Source organism: Dermacentor andersoni, chromosome 8 (genome assembly GCF_023375885.2).
Source record: "Dermacentor andersoni chromosome 8, qqDerAnde1_hic_scaffold, whole genome shotgun sequence".
Taxonomy (NCBI): Eukaryota; Metazoa; Arthropoda; class Arachnida; order Ixodida; family Ixodidae; genus Dermacentor; species Dermacentor andersoni.
The window spans coordinates 127,882,600-127,905,105 of record NC_092821.1 but is presented as its reverse complement, the minus strand read 5'-3'; the positions used below and the strand labels follow the sequence as shown (position 1 = coordinate 127,905,105).

General features: G+C 46.3%; 1 protein-coding gene across 1 annotated transcript; it reads left to right on the top strand.

Annotated features, from left to right (window-relative positions):
* Positions 1 to 2,664: 2,664 nt before the first annotated feature.
* On the top strand, positions 2,665 to 22,447 carry LOC126525612 (lysosomal alpha-mannosidase-like). Its single transcript, XM_050173543.3, has 13 exons — positions 2,665 to 2,941; positions 5,046 to 5,340; positions 7,166 to 7,205; positions 7,299 to 7,368; positions 8,384 to 8,605; positions 11,185 to 11,355; positions 12,231 to 12,446; positions 14,603 to 14,814; positions 16,298 to 16,361; positions 18,312 to 18,482; positions 18,859 to 18,957; positions 19,842 to 19,985; positions 21,190 to 22,447. Exons 1-13 carry the CDS (start codon positions 2,867 to 2,869, stop codon positions 21,445 to 21,447), a joined length of 2,037 nt encoding a protein of 678 aa, XP_050029500.1. The 5' UTR covers positions 2,665 to 2,866; the 3' UTR covers positions 21,448 to 22,447.
* The last annotated feature ends 59 nt before the right edge of the window (positions 22,448 to 22,506 follow it).

Below are 22,506 nucleotides of genomic sequence, written 5' to 3'. Positions count from 1 at the left end.
CTGATGCACATGACAGTACATCTACACTGCATCAGCTTAGACTGGATGCTTTGTGTGTTTGTACTTTCTTGTTTTAAAGATTAAACAAACATTTCAAAAAATTGCCTCTGTCAAACGCAAATATTTTAATCCTTCAATTCGATTACTCGAAGAGGCGGACATCACTTGCAGGAGGAATGAAAATGTCTATTTGTTTAATAAAAAAACTGCAATAATTAGCTTTTAACAAATTAATTTACGGCACGTATAGCAATTTACGATTTGTCGCCGGTGAGTTCGCAAGGCGTGCATCCACTTGGCACGAATTCTCAGGATGACACCGGTATTGAGATCTTCATTTTCAAATTGTGCAACGAGATAAGTTTACTTACCGTAAAGAAACATCGAGTGTCCGTTAGCGGAAACAGGTGAGCACGAGCAACGGTTAGGCGGTGTTGTCGCATATAGCAGTTCCACTCTCTTTGCGAAGTCTGTGATCATCGATCATTTCCATGGCCTCGCTCTATGAGCTTGCTTCAAATGTGCCCTGAAATGTCTGATACATATACAGTTTTCAGCAGCCATTGTCGCTTATAATTCGTAAGGTGTAAAGCGGCTCTCAGTTCACATTCCTTGAATGTGGGTCGGCCTTAAACGTTGAACGCTGAATGTGGCTCGGCCTTAAAGGCCTACCCACATTCAGCCTTTCTACCACCGTCAGCTGGCGCTGCGTTGCTCGGCGTCGGCCTGGAACGTTGGAACGAGGAACTTAACGTTACAGCGCAAACACCTAAGACAATCCACAAAAAGAAAGACACGACACACACTGGCGCTGACTAACAACTTGTTAGTCAGCGCCAGTGTGTGTCGTGACTAACAGTGTGTGGCGCTGACTAACAACTTGTTGTTAGTCAGTGCCACACACTGTTAGTCAGTGCCAGTGTGTGTCGTGTCTTTTTTTTTTTTGTGGATCGTCTTAGGTGTTTGCGCTGTAACGTCCAGTTCAGAATTATGTACCAACTAGGCCCAAATTAAGTGTTACTGGAACGAGGAAGCAAGCCAAAACGCCAAAGGCTCGACATGCCAGATCTTGGAGCCGACGCTTCTTCTGGAGTTGGTGAGCGATTATTCACCCAGCAGTCCCACAACTTTGCTGGACGTTGGGACGCAGATGACAAACCAAGCGAGATCTCGGCGCTGGCGCGTTTCGGCTCATCGCCTTCCTTCGCGTGTAGACGCGGAGCGACGCAGAATAACACAACGCCGCCCTTCGCTGACGAGAAACGCTGAAGGCAAGACCTGGCATGTGGCTTGTGTCTTCGCTCCGTGGTTCCAAATCGACGGCGAGTGACGCAACGTCAGCTGACGCCGGTATAGACGCTGAATCTGGTACGGCATTTAGTCGTTTGGATGGTACGTCGGGGTCCGCCGGTGACCGTCGCAGCAACTCCAAAGTGCTGCGAGAGAAGCCTAAATGGGAAAGAGCCAAGTGTCCCGTGCGGATTCCAACTCTAGACCCACAGAGCCGACGATTTTACCTCTCAGCTACTCCGCGAATGATGCATAACAGAGACTAACACAGTGAACTCTCGTTAATTCGACCTGAGTTAATTCAACGAGTCGCTTAATTAGAATACCTAGCAAAGTCCCAAGGCAATGGCATTATATTGCATTCATTGCTGCGGAATTAAAGCTCGTTTGGTTCGAACGCGCGAGCATCCCTAACAGCATTCGATGCCTAACTACCACCATCGGTGCCCCCTTGAACGCGCCGCTGTTACTAAAAGGGTGAAAACTTGAGAAGTTTCGCAAGCGGTGCTACTGCTTCCCCAGGCGTCCCGCTGTTTTATTTTTATCATTTAGTGGCCGGCGCTCCTTCTGCCCGCGAAGCCATCCTTCTCCGCTTGTTTCGTGTCGTGACACGCCTCAGTATTCACCAGTCTGCTTCGTCCGTTCATCATGGCGTCGCGTGGCATTTTTCTGCGGTTTGTTAACTCGACCTATCGCATAATTCGGTCAAATCTCGTGGTCCCGCGAGGGTCCAATTATAAAGAGTCGTCTGTATGAGCCTGAAGAAGGCGCGGACTTCGGAACCTCCTTCGGTCTGCTTGCGCGTCGTACACCATCCCAGTTACGGATGGGGTATTGAGTTAATTATACCTTTTCTTATTCCTCTTCTCGAACGGCGATTGTTTGCGTGCACCTTTGAATGTTTACTCCAGCCGATACCGCACGAAACAGTGTAAGACTTACTGAGCATAATAGATGCGCCGACTGTCACGCCACTGTTTAGCGTTATCATGTCGGTGTTTCCCGAGTGCCTCGCACTTAATTTAAAAGCAAAGCACAACTGTTTTTACAACATCGCTGTCAAATTGCACACGAAGGAAGATGTGAGATGACAGACTCTTTACATTGACTAGTTATTTCATGAGCTAATTCATATGGGGAGTAGCGAGAGTCGTCACGGTTACTGGATGCTTGATACGCTTACGCTCCCCGACAGTCCATATGTAGTGTGAACATACGACTCGCGCTTAGTTGCTTAATGACGTTTCACTTTTCCCTGCCGTTACCCACAGCAAAGCCAACGAAGTGTGGTGCGCAGCCATGTCCATGAAAGTTCCAATGCTTCTTTCCAGAACTTGACCTTGACGTCGCTGCAGTGAGATATTCCACTTTTTCCTAAGCAGTTGTTTGCTGCAATCGTGCGCATTCTGTATTTGACTGTGACTGCATGTGGTAGTGAAGTTCTCATAGGCGAGCAATAAGCAAGTTCGGAGTCTCGCGTTATTCGGTTCCCTGTTGAGGGTTGCTGATCGGTGCGTACGTGTCGTCTGTGCGATCGCTGCTGCAGAAGCGCAATACGAACCAGGCGCTGATATCGATGGGTGGGGACTACCAGTCGGCAGCGTACACCTACGAGAACATCGACACCCTCATCCGATACATCAACGCAAAGGTGACTTTGCTTACTTTTTGTTATCTCCACATACTTTTAGCTTAGTTCTTTCTCTCTCTCTCTCTTGTCATTCACAGGCTGCCTTGGTTGTTAACCTGTCTGCGACAGAAGGGGTAATATGAAATGAGGTCGCATAGATGAAGAAGGAACGACTTGGAAATGTGGCACGGACAAACTTGAAGATGAGCGTGGTTCAGAAGTAATTAGGCGGGAAGGGAACTTCACTAAACTTGCCTCAGCCGGCGGAGAAGCACATAAATCGAGACACTGCCGTCGAGCGTTATCGTTAGACAGAGCACGAACATGCACCGACTGGCACATCCGTGAATTATTACGAGAGACTTCAATTGTGATATTCGCGTCAGCTGCGCACAGCGTAGTTTACCTTATCACATTATTAGTTTCTTGCTTATTGTTATGCGTAACTATTGAAGGGTAGCTAGTTGGTCTAGTTGGTGTTGGTACATGCTTACTGTGATAATGGTAGCCTGAACTAAATTAACACCACACAACGACATCGACAAAGACGACCGCCATACAGCGCTAGACTTAATATGTTTCGTCGTCCGGTGTTCCTTTACTTCGCGTTAGCTTTCTCCGGAGTAAAGTGCTTACACAAACGAAGATAAATGGATGAAATACACGGCCGGAATGTAGACAAGGCCACGGGAACAGCAGAAGTGGCTTTACCGTCATGCTTGCCTCTGATCACAGTGCTTGTAGACCAAAGGCTCTGTGATGAATTCATTGCTGTTAGTCTTGTCACTTTGTTTGCGAGCCTGATCGTGATACCTAAGTCGTTTCTAAAGAGGCTAGTCTGCTTTTGCCGGCTCACCACAGTTTAGCTTAGACCGACTATGCATAGCCCGTTCCCTCCGCCTGATTTTAACACATTCAGGGAACCACTCCAAGAAAGTGTAGCTTCACATAGATTCCCGAATAGGCATGGGATATGCCTAATATTTACTTTCGTTATCGTGGAAAAATATAACTTTCGTTTAGCCAAAAACGAGGCAGTGCACCTTGAATTTGGAATATATAGCTGTCAGTTCATTACAGGGCGGCTAGTTTAGGGTTTTCGATGATGTTCGATTTACAACTTTAAATCAAGGCAACCATAAAACATATTGTAGTATAAAGCGAAAGTGAGCTCGTATGAATCCATCGGTCTCCTGCACTGGAGAACGACTCGTGTAAGTTGAAACCGGATATAACGAACTCGGGTAAAGCGAACTGTTCGTTATATCGAACTCGTTAATTTTACTGAGCGCTACTCATGTAAAGTGGTTTCCTTGTATGGAGGTGGACATCGAATATATTCAGCTCGCAGTGCCCAGTGCCAGCGCCAAAGCGCCACTTGAGCGCGTGCGATAGTTCTAGCAATCGTGCCAGAAGAACGACTCTATCGAGTCGCTTACACGTGTCGCATTGCTTACACGTGCTGCTGGGAGATTCAGGCCGAGGGAGATCTATCTTGAGATAACAGGTACACGCATATATCGAACGCATCACAAAGTTTCGTTCAACTTGGTTAGAGGCGAGCTTGGCTACATGTAACTACTCGAAATATCTAACTACAATCTTAGCGCCTAAAGCCTGTTGGTCATGAATGGTTTCCACTGGGTTTACACGCGGATACGTGCACCTCGTGTGACGCACTGAGTCTCCAGACTGTAAGTTGTGCAATGTTATTGAGACTACAGGTCATGTGCTTTGTGACTACCCTAAGTACGTGGAAGAGAGTCAAAAGTTGAACAATGACCTTAGCATCTCGACAGCCCACCGTTGCCGGAGCACGTTATTTTAGGCCCTCGGCCAGACGCTCAATCGAGTTTCAAGTCCGTCCAGGCGTTACTGAACTTTTTAAAATGAACGGGCCTTGATGGACTTGAGCATGCCAAATTGCTTACCATATGTTTTACATCCTCCTCCTCTCGTCAACGTCACCCATCATACGCCTCTTTCTTCCCGCTTTCTTTGCCTCTTCCCCTTCCCCCAACGCAGAGTAGCTGGATATCTCAGGTCGACCTCTCTGCATTTCGTATCATTTAACTTCTTTCTCTCTCTACACTGGGTTCCACGCAACCTTCCTCCGCCCTCGCAGCACCAGCACCTGCCCAAGGTCCACGCCTTCTACTCGACGCCGTCGTGCTACCTCCGCTCGCTGCTGGAGGCAAACGAGGCCTGGACGGAACTGGACGAGGACTTGTTTCCCTACACCGACGGCATACCGGGAAGCGGGCCAGCGCACTCCCCACAGCAGACGGCCTACTGGACGGGCTACTTCACCACGGAGCCGAACTTCAAACGGACGGTGCGGCGAGCCAACGGGGTGCTACAAGCCTGCAAGCAGCTTGCGGTTTTGGGCTTCGTACACAGCAAGGACATCCGGGTGTTCCGTAAGAGCGTCATCGTTCTGCCAATATAAGCGCGATGAACGAACTTAAAACATTTTTTATTTAAAAGGGATTGGTCGCGGGGCCAGTAAAAGAAAAGTAGCCTCGCAGCTTGTGAAGGCGCTGTGTAAATGTATATACACATTTTAATTAGATGTTAAAAGTGGCGCGCAAATTGAGACACATACGAAGAGAAGTACAGGAAGGACGAGCGCCATGTGTATTTGCATCATCTGTGTTTAACTTTGCGCCCGGCCCTCTTCTAACAGATAACAAAACACCTTACGTTTTCGCAACGCCACCCCGAACTGCCAGATCAATTTCCAACTACTGGCCCTGCGAGCACATAACTGCTTTAAAAAAAGATGTTGGTCGATCACCCACAAGTATGCCGACGAGATATTCAAGAAACGGGCACGGCGTTAGTGACATGTGTCTTACGTGTGCTTAAAAAGTATGTCCATCCCCTAACACGTTAAGAAAGTTTTTTGTAGATTTTTTTCCCTTCTTACAAAACATCCGCGGACGTAAAAACAATGACGGATGCTCTAGAAATGAGAAGCAGCGAAAGATGTCGTACGGAATATTACTCTTGAAAAACCGCGATGGCCACAAGAACATTAGTAACAAAACGAGCCAAGAATCTTTATTGGCCTTTGAGCCAGCCCGTCAAAATGACAAAAATTATGGTTTTGCGTAAAGTGTTTAATGAAAAATAAAAATGAAGTGTTAAAAAACAATTATTCCTCAGAATAACTGATAAATAGGTGCCACCCGTCATGGTCCTTCCTTATATAGCTTACAACCACGGTTCGTATTCACAACACTTTTCTTGCGCAAAATCGTTTTCTCATTAGCCAGTATACTCGAGTGCAAGCCAGGCACGACAGCGATTGTCACGATAACTAAATCATCCGCAAAGCCTCATCCACAATCACTGAGGGTATTTGCAAGAGATGAACATTGGTCGAACACGAAATGTCTCTGGTGTTGACATTATCACAAGCTGACTTGTTTCTGTCAGACGAAGACACGTCCTTTTGTCGAGACCTTGCCTACAGCGACATTGCTTGCACGACCACTTCACGGCGTCTTATTGTGAGCTGATGTCTGGTTTTCAAATTTGTGTAAGGGAAGTCGTAAGAATAGGGGCCAAGAAGTCTAGCGGACATCTGTTTCGCAACTCTTTCGGTACAGTTCTGTTAAGTTCGCTCCGATCTGCAAATTTAATCATTCATTCAATAGCATCTTGTTTTGCCCGGAAGTAAATCTATCATTACCACCAAAGTGGCCTGTTTGAAGGGCTTGAAAGACGCTTCGGCTTCCAGAAGGAAATCTTGAATAAGGCTACCGCGCGAAAGCCGAAACGTCTTCTTAGAACAGGACTTTCAGGTTTAAGTCCTTTACAGGAAGCCTTGAATCCGCAGCCTTAAGAAGCCTTGTTTGAGGCTTCCAGGAGGAAGCCTGAACACCTTCTAAATCAGGGTTCTCGGATTCAAGGCTTCCACAGGAACGTTGAAACCAACTCCCTTACACCTGTGTGGAAGCTTTGTTCAATGCTTCTTGGTGGAAGCCGAACATTATCTTGAAGCAACGCTTATGGGTCCAAGTCTTCCACACGGAAACCTTGAGCCCGGGTGGAACCCTCGTTGGAGGCTTCTCTGTGGAAGTCCGAACGCTTTCTAGGAACAAGGCTTCCACGTGTAAGCCAAAACGTCTTCCAGCCCCTTCAATCGCACCACTTTTCTCGGTGTTATCTCGTTGCTTTGCAAGACATCGCTGCGTTTTGACGCGTTTGACGCAAGTTGTGTCTTTCTTTCCTTTCCAGAGGAGAACGTGGCCCTCGCTCAGAACAACGAAGTGATAGCGTATGTGGGTGGCATCCTTTGTTTATTCCTTGCGAACTTCGAAGAGGGGCGAGTCCACTAACGCGTTTCTGTAGCATCTGGCTGACCTTGCAGGGGAAGCGAGAGGCCTGAAGTGCTCCTGCAGCACGAGGCGCTACTGAACAACGGTATCGCTCGCTGTCAAGTGAGTATTGTCCACGAGGTTTCAGCTAAGACCCACATGCGGAGAAAGTTATAAGAACTCGCAGTTCTGACACAAAAGCATTGCTCTCGATAAAGCTAAATAAAGTAACATGTGCGAAGCAAAAGCTGTTGAGTATGATGTTGGGAACTGCTCCGCTTTCTCACGTTTTCAATCAGCGAAATGTTATGTGAGATTCCCGTATGTCTGTAGGTATGAAGAAGCTGTATGACCGCTCCGCGGTTATGCTAAACAAAAAATAGGGATACATCCTATTGTTACCAGCGTTTGAAAGATGACGATGCTGACGCTCAATTTCACCACCGCCTCGTCCATCTTATGATCAGGAGGCAGCAGACAACGCGGAGTCTCGTGTCGCTTTAATAAAAGAAACTAATTCGAATTCGAAATTGCCGTTTCTTTATATCTCAGCATTTCTTGTCTCGACAGTGCAAATGTTATGAGGAATCTCTGTCGCAGACCAAATGAGTTGTATGGAAATCTGTAAAAGGGCTGGATGGCACCTGAAATCGAAATTTGAAATTCCACAGAAAGTCTACGCTTTCCAGCATTCCCGCTAATAACTTTTCCTTCCCGTTGTGGGCTTCTGTAGAAATAACTTGGTCAATAAACATTTTTGCACTTCAAGAGGGATTAATTCGTCATCGCATTTCATGCGCTAGAGTTGCGACAAGAGAATAACAGATAGTTATAGTTAACCACATGCTGAACTTGTTTGGTAGATTAACTATACCTGCACAAATGGTGCGGTGCTAAGTTCTATGACCGAATAAGAAGGAACTTCCTTTCGACTGCGCACCTGTTTTTTTTTTGTGGAAATCAATTGCATCATATTTCTTGCTGACCTTCTGCCCCCCTCAAGAGGATGCCTAGTTTGTCTTCAATGCGTCCGATAATGACGCTCGCCTGCGTTACGTCTGGGTGTCCAGCTCTCTCTGTCGAGCGAGTCTGAATTCATCCCGCAAATATTTTTTTTTGCTCTTTCGTTCTTGGGCAGCGTGTCATGGACGAGGCTCTCCGCACCATCGTGTGGGAAGGGAACTCAGTCAGCCAGCTTCGCTTCTCACACTGCCTCGAGGCCGAGGACGACTGCAAGCCGGTGGACTCGGACGAGGCATGGCTGCTGGTCTACAACCCTCTCGGATACGCGTACACCACCCACGTACGGTTGCCGGCGAAGGAGGGATACTCCTACGTCGTTGACGGCAAGCATGCCCAGGTATCCCGAAGTTGTGCGTTCGTTGTGCCGGTTGGCACTTGACAATTAAACATAATTTTCCATGACACCGCAAATTAAAAATGCAGTGAAAGTTCCCCTCAAACTTATCATGCTATCAAACTTAGCATGAGAGTTTAATCGCCCTGGTTCCTCTCCTTTCTTATGCATAGTAAGGTTCGTTACCGCGCAACACAAGACAAGGACAAAAGAAGGCGTCTTGATGCTTTCCTTAAGCTTTGTATCAATGTTCGTGCCTTTGCCTTGCTCGGGTGCTCCCTTCCAAAACTCCTCACACGTCCGGAAAAAATTTTTGTTCATTGGGTGGGGCTAATACCTGTGCCTTTGATCCCTGGAGCACTTTGTCCATGATATATGACCTTCTCCGAGAATAGCACACATGTGAAGTGGACCTGGTGAGGAGCTACTTATAAGACAGAGAGAGAATCAGAGGAATCCTTTTTTTTTCAACCATTACCCCATTGACCTGAAAGATGTATTCACCGCCACGTCCAGCATCACTGGCTATTTCTCCATGCTTTGCGGGACCGCGGCGTGGTCATTGTTGCCGAAACATGGGGCACCTGGACATATCGCCGGTGGCATCTGTATGTGAACTATAATATGAAGCGCGGAGGGGCGAAGGGTAGGAGCATAACATTTTTAGAGATGCGGCCTCCCCTTGCTCACTTGCTATACTATGACTGCAGAAGCAACATCCCCAAAAACAGAACTCCAAGCCTATATATTAAAGATTAGGTGAACGCATGTGTCAACGCACTTTCAGTTCCGGTTTTCGAAGCGTGACAGACGTATGTCTCCGAAGAGAGCTCATCCCACATACAAAATGTATCTTTATTTTAATGCTGTTTGTGCTAACCCCACGTGTAAACTTTTGCTTTCTTCAGGAAATAAATTATAGGGTTGCTTGTAATTTCTTCTTGCTTCCTACTTATTTGTTTCATGTAAATGAGCACTACTCGCAACGTTACACTCTACCTCAACATTGTATAAGCCAGCATGCTAGTTATCTTTTTCTTATAGCTGTAATAGTTGAGTCAGGTCCACTTTACTTCTGTGGATGCATTTATAATTTGTTATTACTCGTTTGTGTGTTGCTAGAAGTCGCTGTTAAAACATACGGGGGTGAGAACCCGTGAAGCTGCCTGATCGTCAGTTTTCCTTTTCACCCCTCAGTGTACGTTGATACATAAATAAACTGCATCTTAACGCTGATAATTGACTTTAGATGTTCAGATATGGGAACAAGAAGCTGGCATTCATCTCTATGTAGATCCAAGACTAAAAAAAAAAAAAAAAACGCGCCGTCTTTTTGAAGAGAAACCTCCGCAAATGAAAAAAAAATCATTCTAGCCAGGGGACAAGGACGAATTTTCTTTTGAACGCAAAGCTAGGATTAGTACAAGTTTCATGATTACGACTACTTCGCCAAACAGTCCAACACTTATAGAAGATGCATGCACAATAGATGGAATAGAAGTTGTACAATAGCCATAGTTTCATGCGCATATTCTGCAATACACTGTCATTTAACGCATCAGCACTGCCACGTGCCATAAGCGTATGGAACAGACTTCCTGATAACATTGCGTGCTTAACAAATCGTGACGCTTTTCGCGAAGAATTGCAAAGCTTCCTTAGAAACATTGAATAAGGATGTTATTGACCTGCTTTCCTTCCCTGTTTTTCACACTTGTATTTTTGTATTTCTTGTGTGTATGAATATATTACTGTGTTTACACTATATAAAGCTTAGCCTAGACAAACATTTGTTGAACTTTGCTTTACTTGTGACTACCTGCGTTGATATTTATATTGTTCACTCCTGTTGAAACACTCACTATGTGTCCCCTCCCACCCAATGCCCTTAAATGGGCTTTAAGGTATTTTAAATAAATAAATAAATGCATGGCAAGAACACAGCTGCTCGTTTTTTATGCCTTCCGTGTGAGCTGAGGATCTTGCACTGTAATCAGTCATGCATCAGTGAACTTCGACATGCCTTTGTTCTTCTGTGTTGTTGTTCCGCGCCTAAATAGAAGCAAACTTTTTTTAATGAATTGTCCAGCCCCATAGTGGTCGCAGATCGCGACTCACTTGGTTGATGGCCAGGTTTGTAATGCTGACCGCCGACTGTCCGCTGAAGCGAGTTATGTGTATTTGCAGCAGACAAGAGTGTACTCTCATTTATACCACATCATTCGTGAAGCGCACAAGCGCTCTTCTTAAGCAGTTCAACTTGTTGGCTGTGTCAGCTCTGGTCCTTGCTTTCTGTGAGTATTTCAGTGGCCTTGAGCTGTCGTCTCATGTAACTTTGTCATAATTTGCTTGCAGTTTAGTAGTAACCCGTTGCTACGAATGGGTTTGTTTGCAGTTTAGTGTTCGTTTGTGTTTTTTTGTTTCTACAGAAGGACCACTGAGTTAGCACAGAATTTCACCTAATATAGTTTATAGCATAGCGCGGTGTTGTCATGGGGCTGATGGCAGCTGTTTTCTTCAACTGAGCAAAGTTCTCGTTAGCCGCCAACATGCACCCACTCTATCCCACCGCTATCATGCAGATCTTGTCGGCCGAAGATAAAGTCGACGAGGTGGTGTTCTCGTCGCGGCTTGTGCCCCTCGGTGTCACGACGCACTACGTACAGAGGTCGCGAGAGTCTCCGGGCACCGCCAGGAAGCCGCAAGCTTCCAGAGTGGAGAAACCCAGCAAAATGACCGTCATCCGAAACAAGGTGAACGACGAGTGTGGCATTAACGCGAAACGCAAACTTACGGTTTGTTCCTATTCTGACCAGCATCAGATACAGTCTACGTGAGTAGCTAAGGAGGCAGCTGAGACAGCTTCGAGTCGAAGTAATACAACGCGTCTGGAACCGTCTTGAAGACGATGGGAAGGCGCCTCTGCGATTTTATGCCACCTCGCGCAACGACAACCACAGCAACAACCACAACAACAAAGCTATGAAAAGCGTACATTATTTCTGTATCTTAACTCTTCGCGCGTGCGAACCCATAAGAAACACGATGTGACTTACATTAAGCGCATAGGAAATCGTGACTATACCTTTTATTGTGCACAGACGACATTCCCGTCAAGTTTCCAAACGGCTTTCAAGCTTTCCGCTCAGCCGCCATTTTGTTCTAACAGCGACGTAGCCTGCAATGTTTGTGACTTTGATGCTGTCTTCGTTAAGCTGTCTTCTTTGGCGTCTTCGTCAGAATTGGAAAGACACTTTAAGATGGCCGCCATTTGCTTAGCCGTTTACATTTCCGACTACGACGAGTCTTGAAACACAGCATCAAAGGCGCTATTGAGAGCTTCGCGAAAAGAAAACACGTGATCGGCTGGTGGCTAGCCTCGTTATGAACTATTAGAAAGAAGCACCGTGGCCGTAATTTAAAATTAAGTGCGTATGGCAGCTGCCGGCCCACGCTTTGGACAGAGGTTCCTAATTGACCTTCAAGAGCAAAGTGCACTGCTCTCTGCGTAGCACGCCAGTGATCAGTTCACGATTTGTTTGTTGCCTTGCTGCCTGTACACGGATGTGGTGGCCTCGGCGGTCAGAGCTTGTGCCTTTCACAGGAATAACGTCTGGTCGCCTTGCAGCGCTACCGCCTCCTGGTGGACTCCACGACGGGCTTCGTGCGGGGCGTCATGGTCAAGGGTGGGCTGCAGGTGACACTGCAGCACGTGTTTCTGTCCTACCACGCGTACCAGGGAACCAGCCGCAAGGCTTCGGACAGTCGCGTGCTGAACCCCGTCAATGACGACCCGTTCGAGCTGGGCAACAACATCACCTTCCACATCACACGGGGGCCTGAGGTAAGAAGTATGCGGCACGCGGCAGAAGGGAGTATATGTGCATAGCCTCGGCTGTTTTTCGATTCGGAGCCTATATACAAGTTAACAAGTAATCAAGTTTGCCAATTCTTTTGTGGAGAATTAAGTGGTTTAATTAGGAACTATATCAACGCGCGATTTCTTCTATTCGTGCCTTCTTGGAATTTGGCATTACAAAAAATTCTTATTGATGTGCGCAAACCTTTAAAGCAAATGTCGCGTCGAAAGTTAGTTTTCACTTCTCAAGCACCCACTCCTGATGTATTGCCGCTGATTGTCGTGCAGATATCACGTACTTTCTGTTTATCATCGGTAGATATTCTGCATGAGTTTTTCTGCATCATTTTTTTCTAGATTTCAGAGCTGTAGGACGTTCGTCTAACGCAAAAGAAGACGAATAATGGAAAATGTCCGGTCACTATTCCGTTAAAAGGAAGCTTTTATCTCGGAGCCAACTCCAATTTCTCTTTTAAAGTACATATACATGTCGAACGCAAAAATGCTTTTATGAAACAACAGCTAGACCAATTTGGATGAAACTTGTTGCATTTCAGATAGAACGTTAATTTCTGGCAAATCGAGCAAACAGAAGTATTACTTAAGACCTCGGACTCTTCTTTACGAAAATTGCCGGAAATTGGTAAGTTTCAAAAAGTTGCAGCACGAAATTCTGAAATCCCTAACTCAGCACTCTACTCTGATATCGCAGTTCTGTACACTGTGCCTGTTGGAGCATCGAAAGCGGACAAATAGACTTATGAAATTTCTTTAAGCGGAAATGTTTCAATGTTTGGGAGAGTTTCGGAAGAGTCCTACTGACAAGCTAGTGGTAGATTTCTCAGCGACGTATAGTACATCAATTTTATCTTCTTTAGACGTATTCTGAGGCGCAGTTTACAGAATTGCGATAGCGTTTTTTCATTGCTGAGTTACACAGTTGCAAACTGGACGAGCTTTCTAAAATATTGCAATTTTCAGAAATATTTTCTTTAGAATTGCTGGCACCATTTAAAAAGATACTTCAACAGTTACTAGATTTGACTTTTCCAATAAATGCAACAACCTTCATCAAAATCCGTGAAGTGGTTGCCTGTTTGGCCTTCGCACGAAAGGCTTGGATTTGCTGCAAAGACTGCTCCTGTATGAAATACGTGAGATTATAAGGGACCAAGAAAGAAAAACTCATGACTAGTGCAGCCGCTTAAGCGTCGAGGACGCCTATTAGGGTCTTAAATTCAGTGTTTAGCACAAAGTAACCACTCTTCCAAAAAACTGGCGCGCTTCCAGTTTCTCACTTTTAATGTCATGGCATTACCATCAACTTCAGTAAGCAGTGTTGTGGGCGTCTGTACACTGGTTTAAAAGGTGTACTCGCTTTTCGGAGATACCACTGCATGTTGAGACATGCAGTGGTAGGCTTCGTATGGTAGGCTTTCTGTCACGCTACAAAATAGAAGCGCCTTATAAAAAAAATTGGCTCGGCTATGCCAGGATATACGTAGCGAAAGCTAAGGCATAGCATGGTTAGCCTTGGTTAATCTAATTGCAAGTCCAGGTTTGTCTGGTTGTCTAGCTATGTGGCGCCGTTTAGCCAGTCGTTGTGCGCGCTGTTCGTCTGTTTCCTGGGCGATTCGTTTTCTCTTCATCTCGTTCCGATGTCTATTCCAGGCCTCCTCCTGCTTATCAGAATTGTCGCCGTCCATATTGCCGCCCCAACTGTGGTTGCGGCGCACGCGAGCTCACGTTTTCATTCCTCCCACATGTTATGAGGCATGCGACGCAGCTGGCGAAGCGAGCGGAGGCGAGCGCAACGACGAGGAATGCGGTGTGACGTCATACCAAACTGCGGTGGTTGAAAGGCGCGGCGCTGCGCAGCGGCGAAACACCTGTGGCTTGATGCTAGTAGTGGCGCATGCGCAGTAGTGACTAGGGAGCGAGAGAGAGAGAGAAATATCTGCGGCGAGGCGCGCGTTGTGACGTCATGTGCCTCCTCGGAGCACCGCCACGGCGAAATCGCAAGTTCGCGGCCAGGAAAGCTTTCGCTTTAAAACGGTGAACAGCTACAAATTGTCCAAACTATAAATACGCATATGTGCACATATTTCTGATCCCCATTCGGCGCCGTCTGCCTCCCGCAGGTGCAGGAGCTGCACCAGCGCTACACTCCGTGGCTCGGCCTGGTGGTGCGCCTGTTCGAGAACGAAGAGGTGATCGAGTTCGAGTGGACACTGGGTCCGGTGCCTCTGAGTGATCACAAGGGCAAGGAGATCGTGTGCAGGTTCTCCAGCAGCGTGCAGAGCGGCCAGCTCTTTTACACCGACACCAACGGACGCCGAAGCATCGAGAGGAAGTACGTGAGCGTCGTGTGCAGGCGCTTGCAGACAGACAAAAAAGAAAATGGTTGTGCAAATCCAACGCACGTAATGGAATATATGAGAAGCAAAGCTTTAGTGATAGGGTTAATTAAATACTATACGACTAACATTGTTGGTTAAACTCATGTTTATTTCGTCCTATGGAACGTCTAATTTCATGCGATATCTATACGTGTGCGCACAGCAGAGCTTTTCTTCTCTCCTTCTTATCTTTCATCCTTCTTTTCCCTTTAACCAGTGCAGGGTGGCGAAAGACGTTAACCTTGGATTTCGTTTATCACTTCTCTCTCTCTCTTTCTCTCTCTCTCTCTAAAAAAGAGACATGATATCACTTAGGAGCGTTTTAATGGAGGAAGTACGTGCCCTGGTATAACTAAGATGCTATGACGTTCTCCCTCTAAAGACAAGATGTCGCGGTTGCAACTTCCGGCTATGACGACCGTATTGAAAAGGGGACGGAATCCAAAAGCGCTTGAGCCTTTCTATAGGCAGGTACTTTGAATACACGTTAACTAGGCCTAGATGATGAACGTTTACCGCGGGTGGAAAGCTTGGCGAGTTTGTGTGACTGCGTTCTTGGATAAACTGCAAGAAAACAGATGAAAACACGAGAGAAGGAGTAGAAGCAGAGCGGCCGAGTGCTCGTGCGGTCTCGTGATGTTGTCCGCGGCACTTATGTCTTCCGTATGCGTTCGCACTTGCAGAAAGCTGCACATGTTGCACACAGGCACACAGGTTTCGGTTTTCACTGCTCGTGCGGACTCAGGGTAAACGAAAATTTGTGCGCACTAAGCAGTGGCGTAGGATGGTGTCAGCTTGCGCGACAAAAGTGCGATGGGATATCACTGGGGGAGAGCTTTGCCCTGTGGTAGACGTAAAATACAATGCGTCAGGTATCGTGAGAGTTGATTCGGAGTCGCACACTATGGGGGCATTAGATGGGCCAGGCTGTGTCGTTCGGACATAAAATGTGAATGCTAACTAAACTCTTAATTATCAAGATTTCTAATTAAATAGGCATAATTAACAAATACCAGCCACCAGTATGAAAATATGTTCTCGTTGTTGTTGTGTGCGGATATGCAGCGTTCTGTCGGCGCATTTTGGTCGTCAGAACTTTTAGAACTTGAATACTGCGAACTTTTGAGAAGTTTTTCTTTATGTAGTGTACCAACTGGCACAATGAAGAAAAATATTGTTTATCAGTGATTCCTAAATGCTGGCAGAATTTTAAAAAGTCCCGCTACTCGGGAAGGTAAAAGTTAACAAAAAAAATTGAAATAGCTCAGCTTTTTACAAACGGTGGCATGGACTTGTCCGCCGTGAAAGCCGACAGTAATTCAATAGTGAAACGCGCGCACAAGTATTTGCTGAATGTTTCAGTTTCAGAAATTTGAAATTGTGATCAGGAGTCGTTCGTTATTTACAAGTATGACCAGGATTTCTGACCCCCATCAGGAGACCTGACGGAAGTCCTGTGGCCTCCAACTTCTACCCGGCCACTTCGTGGGCATTTCTAGCGGTGAGTATAACAATGGCGCCCCTTTGTCTGCTTGCGGGGTGGCACAGATTCGAACTTTCGAATAACGAATCGGATGTTGTCCTTACTTCATATGGTTTTCGAAGCAGATAGTCAACATTCGTAAATTAAAATATTCTTCCAATAGCTTAAGGATATTTCTAATCGCAAACTTTGCGGGATCGAACGTATTAGTGGAGCACAAGGGCGATAAATTTCATCCGGACGCGGCCTTAGTAACAATAAAACTTACGTAGTGGAGCCCAGCACGCAAGGCCGCTCAGACCGCGAGACTCTTCCACTTAAACAGCCTACATTCGCGCTCACCCGAACAGACATGAATACGCGAAACCGGACCGCTTATTTGTTCCCAATTCCGTGTTTGTGCTTTTAGGAAAAGACGTTTCATGTAGAGAAATGCAGTGACAGAAACTTGCTAACGTTGTGAATGCTAGGATGTAGGCATCGTTTCACAGTGACGGTGAAAGCAGTTGTTCATCATCCGAAATCCATTCGAAAAGCATTCGATACTTGATTCGATCGCATTTTTTGGGTGGGGGGGGGGTCACTATCCAATTGTTATTCGATTCAATCTCAGCAATTGCTAATGGCAACACCCATACAGAACAGCACTCCCTCGAATAATCTGTACAACCAAGCGTGCTAGGGTGCAGGCATAAGCGAGTTGGTGATATTCTACGTACAGCACTCACAAGCACGAGGGTTGTCCAAAAGACAAAATATATATTAAGCAAGGCCAGATCCGAATTGTCCAGTCTGCAAGCACGCCATGAAACTGTAATGGAATTCAAACACAGCAGCACTCTATAGCATAAGTGCTACAAAAAATTCGTGACAACGCTTTTATGTGCGCTGTGCGTAGAACTCCAAAATGAAATGTCCATGCGTAAGTAATTGTAGGCTGGCAGCTTAACTCACCGGTTCCTCAGATAATAATTCATAGTTACTCGTATTTGAGTACATCTAGTTTAATGCAATCACATTCTAGGATGCGCATTGTTCAATACTAGTATTGTGAAGCAGAAAACGCGATGTTCCTCTTTGCGATGCTCCTTCACAGCGCCGGCTGCTCCATTGGGATGCTCTGCTCTTTCGCAGTGTCGTGCATGGAATATAAAGAAACAGAGGAAATGGGCGTAGGCATCAGCGTGTAGACAACGGCACTTGAGTGCCCAGCCAAAGTATGTGGCGAGGTTACACATTGCTGAGGGCTGTTGTGCTGTTTGCTTGCGCAGTCTTTGTTCTGATTGAAAGCGACGTTTCACCTCGACAGTTTGCATCCAAGTGCATCAAGCGGAGAAATTGTCTGTTAACCGAATATTGTAACATTGAAGATACAAAATTATCTCGCCCATTGTTCCGGTAGAACCCACCGCGGTAGCTCACTGGCGTCGCAGTCGCGCTGCTGAGCTCGATGTCGCGGGTTCAATCCCGGCCGCGGCGGCCGAATCTTGGTGGTGGTGAAAGGCAGAAATGCTGGTGGGTGCTTAAATTTAGGTGCATGTTAGAGAAACCGAGATGGTCAAAATCGTACCGGAGTCCGCCGCTACTGCGTCTCTGATAGTTCCGGTGCTGTTTAAAATCAATCAATCAATCAATCAATCAATCGAGATGTACTTGCATTATTTTGTTGAACTCGGCCGGTCGGTGCTGCTCAAGAAGTAATCGAACAGCGCTTCAGACAGGACGAAGTAAAGACGACCTCGTCATTACTTCGCCCTATTTGAAGCGCTGTTCGATTAGACGTATGGGAACACGAAAGTGGAGGAGTTAGCCTCCGCCCGTTCCAAGCTCGAGCTTGCTCTTCATTGCAACCTTCAGAGCTTGTATTTACTTTGTGCCCCAGGACGTAACCTCCCATGCTATTGTGTACCCACTTGTTCCCGCGCTAACTGATGAGTGTGGTGCAATGTCTGTTGTCCTTGCATGCAGAGTGATTCACAGGGCCTGCAGCTGACCGTGTTCCCAGACAGACCTCAAGGTGCCGCCAGCCTGTCATCCGGCAACCTCGAGTTCCTCATCCAGCGTCGGCTCCTTGGAGACCGCGGAGTGCCCGTGAGAGGACGCCACTGGTTACACGTCGGCACCATCGCCGATTCGCAGGTGCGTTAATATCACGCGTCCACCTCCTGTCGACTTTCCGCAGCTCATTTTACATTCAACACGAACTGTCTCCTCAGCATATATTACAATAACTGTGAGGGCGCAGCTTGCAGTTGATGAGAAGAGTTAGCAAATTGGGTACCATAGTTTCGGGCACGTTTGCCATCACATGTGACCAACACTCATTCCTGTAATTTGATTTTCAGCGAGAACGGTGTGGCGAGGTAAGGAAACGATTCACTAGGTCTTTTCTTGCCGTCGCGGTAACGCCGAGCTATATTGAACACCCGACAAGAATAGTCGTCGCAAAAATTACTTTTCAGTGTGTACGAAGCATTTGAGGTTATACCTTGCGTTTTCTTTTGGCGCAACGCAGGAGTATTTACGCATATTCGCCAATCGCCTGGTGTGGACTCCTCAGCTTTCGCTGGTTGACGCTCGGCAGCCGTACTTCACCAACCTTACACAGAGAGAGGCAAGTACACTGACAGATGGAATGGAGTACGCTTCTTTGTTTGTCAGAGCATTAAAAACTGCAAGTCGTGCGTTTAACGATTTAGGAAAGCGTACGTGAGAAGGAGCGCTAGAGACACTCGGCGGCACATTTCTTGACATATCAAAAACAGTGTCTGGTAACCCGCAGATGGCCTTAAGAGGAAAGCAGAGTACAGAATTGTGGCAGAAAATGAACGTAAAAAGCGATAATAAATTTCACTCGCTCTTTCCGCCCGATTATGACGACAGCACTGCTGTGCTCGCTTGTGGTAGGCACACTGCAAAGAGCAAAAGCTCCTTCGGGTGGAGCGCATAAAATTAGGCACGCATAGTTTACGCTTCGAAATTACAACTCACAATTACTCATGAAGGTTATGACGTTAAGCCTGCTGCAGAGATCTAAGTATATTTTAAACCAAAGCAGTGTTGCAAGAAAAAAAGATTGTAGCATACGTATCTGGGCTTTCGTGTGCGCATGCGTGGTCGGGTGGTCCTGACTTCCAAGCGTCACACCGAATAGATGGAACGCAAAAGGCCGCCGTGCGGACTTCCGGATTGAAAAATGAAAGCCAAAAGTTTCAGCTCTGCCTTTTAAATGTAGTGACCCCTATGAAATGGAACATTTAAGACAACACCCCAGCCTTCCCCTTACCTTCGGTTACGGAGCTTCTGTTTGTGACAGAGCAAGCACACCAGGAAACAGCGCATCATTGGTGCTCCGAGGCAATAAGTATGCGAGGGTGCTCGAATCATAGTTTCTTGTATGAAACGTTATGGCTCGAATGAACGACGCGAGATGATTGCGAACGCAGACTGAAGTTGTGTGTATGTTTTACCTCGGATATCGCTCGCTTTCGTCTGCAGTGGAGCGGTTTGCGCTCGGAACTTCCCAAGCACGTGCACGTGCTCACGCTGGAGCGCGTGTCCGGAGAGAAGCTGCTGGTGCGACTGGAATTCCAAGCGCCCGAGATGCCAGAATACGTCAACACGACACAGTTGCACATATCGGTAAGTCGGACCTCGTGTATCCTTCTCGGACGTGCGCGAGTGGGTATATATAGCGTCGATGCCGTTCAAGCAGCGTAGCATTAGAACGTAATTTTTCTTACTCGTAGCTGTACCTGGGCAGGGTGACGTAACAGAGAGAGAATAGATTTTGGAGGACGCTTAAGTTTCGCCTTTAAGAGCGAAACGCCATAGCGTTCCAAGACCCCTTAATGCTTTTCATGCTTCCCGGCAACTGCAGCTTATGTAACCGTAACGTTCACCGGGAAACGCTGGCTGCGAACGCTATGCACGAAGGTGAGCTCTCGGGTAGAAACGCGACCTCTTGCCTAGGTTGATCTCCTGTTATTGTTTTGCACATTTAATATTTCGGTTTGAGAAGAGCTAACATAAAGGACATGCACTGTCGGTGATTCTTTTTTTTTTCGTTACATTTGTTTTTGGGCTGCCGTTCTCAAAATTCTGAGGAATAACTTTGTAAATAATGAAAGACAAGCTATGAGCAACTTTGGTGGTAGAGAAGTGGTTGGGTATGCGTGGTTCGGAATTTGGTTCGAAATTATTTTTGCCGAAGTGACGTCCGACGCCGACGCGTGACGCCGAAGCAGGATTTTCTGCGTCAGGGGCTCCTTAACGCTGTCGCATTGAAAGACAATGGAAATATACAGGACATGCACGTCTGTTCTCCTGGCCGTGTGACGTCACGCTTCCCAGTCGCAGCTATGAATCTACGCCCAGCCGGCCCACCTTTGCGTCCAATTCTTTCTTATCGGTTTGAACGTTAAGAAACTGCGTTAAGAAAATTAGTCTTGCAGGTGCGCATTTCGCTAGAAAACTGTTGCGAACACCCGTCGTGCGAGTGCCAAAAAAATTTGTTTGCCGAGTTTCTGTTACAGCAGGATTTAAACTGGCGACGAGAAGCGCGTTCGTCGGAAGCAGTTCACCTGTACGCGAATTGGCCTGTAAGTGAATTAACGCGATCAAAAACCAGCTAACTAACTAATTAAACAAATAAATAAATAAAAGCTTCTAGTAAGGGCGTGTGAATTGCCATACGCATTAAGTTGTACAGAGACGGAGAAGCGACACGTTCACAAAACTTATATTCAAGAATTGCATAAACTTGGAGGTGTTCTTTATATTCCAGATTTTTCTTCTATATTTTTTTTTGTACTCGCTTATCTTTTTCTCGTATGGTATTTCGCAGCGCCTGCTGAAGAACCAGGACATCTACCACATCCTAGAGACTTCGTTAGGATCGACGCAGGACAAGACGGAAATGGTCCGCTTTGTCTGGCGTCGCCACAACCGACCGCTGCCAGCCGTCAGCCAAGAACAGCGCATGCGCGTGTGGCTCAAACGCGGATACCGACCGCGCTTCGAGGACACCGTGGTTCTGCACCCGGGCGAGATTCGAACCTTCGTGGGGCGAGCCGAGAAAGTCCGTCCACTGCCGGACAGTTAAAAAGGAAACAAATTTCAGAAAAAGAACTACAACACTGCGATACGTTTGACAAAACGGCGGTCGTTCTATACGGTGGGAATGTCATCAAGAATAGCGGCAAAAAAAAAGAAAGGAAAGAAAAGAAAACTGCCCGAGTACGATTCTGCTGCACGCCTGGTGGGTTAACTGATTTTCTCGAAAGAGTTCGGCTACGGAGAGAAAATTAACGCACGATACGATGTATCACCTGACGCTGCGGTATTACCTGCAATAGTCGCAGTAGGGAGCTCATACTTAACTTAAATCAACAAAAAAATATTAACGAAACTTTCTTCAGACCAATGTATAAAAATATGAAGCAATTAGTCGCTTGGCTTACAAAAACCGTAACTCGGCGGTAATAACAGGTACCGCAATTCGCCAAACTGTATCACTCAAATGTGTGTAAAAGAGAGCAAATTTATTCCTTCGTTTTTATACTTCGCGAGCAAACACTATTGTTCCATCAGTTTTACGAAATTATTCACAACATGTTTTTATACTTAAGAGATACATACTGTCTGAATGCGGTCTGCTTCAGATGCAGAGCGGAATCTAAAATCACAAATCGTATCACAAATCTAAAACTGCCTTTTAACAATGAAGTCTTAGAATTACGATATGCCTTTGTTATTATTGTTTTGTTTTTAGTTGCACGTCTTTAGTTATTTTGTCAATTTTACTGAAATGTTCAAAACTATATAGCTTTGATGTCTCGTAAGTGTGTGCACAGTGGCTTCTGGGCACGCCGTGCTGGAGGCTCCGGATTAAAATTTCGAACTGGGGCTCTTTAAAAGGTGAACCAAAATCAAACTACACGAGTCGGTGGACGTGCCATTCTGGTGCTGAGTACGAGGTCGCATGTTCGAATTCCTGTCACGCCGGCCGCATTTAGATGGAGGCAAAAATGCAAGAACGCTCGTGCCCTGAAATATTTCGGTTTGATTGTATTTGTAGAGGAAAAAAATGGCATGTTTTACCATTTCTTGTCTTGTCTTCTCTTGTGCCCCAGGCAGTGGCGCATGTGTCCTCAATATTTAC

Bases quoted from the DNA above. Each gene is read 5' to 3' on its own strand.
- LOC126525612 (XM_050173543.3), top strand. From the start codon at position 2,867: ATGGGTGGGGACTACCAGTCGGCAGCGTACACCTACGAGAACATCGAC. The intron at 8,606-11,184 runs GTATCCCGAAGT...GCTATCATGCAG, and splicing joins TTGACGGCAAGCATGCCCAG to ATCTTGTCGGCCGAAGATAA. The intron at 16,362-18,311 runs GTGAGTATAACA...CCTTGCATGCAG, and splicing joins CTTCGTGGGCATTTCTAGCG to AGTGATTCACAGGGCCTGCA.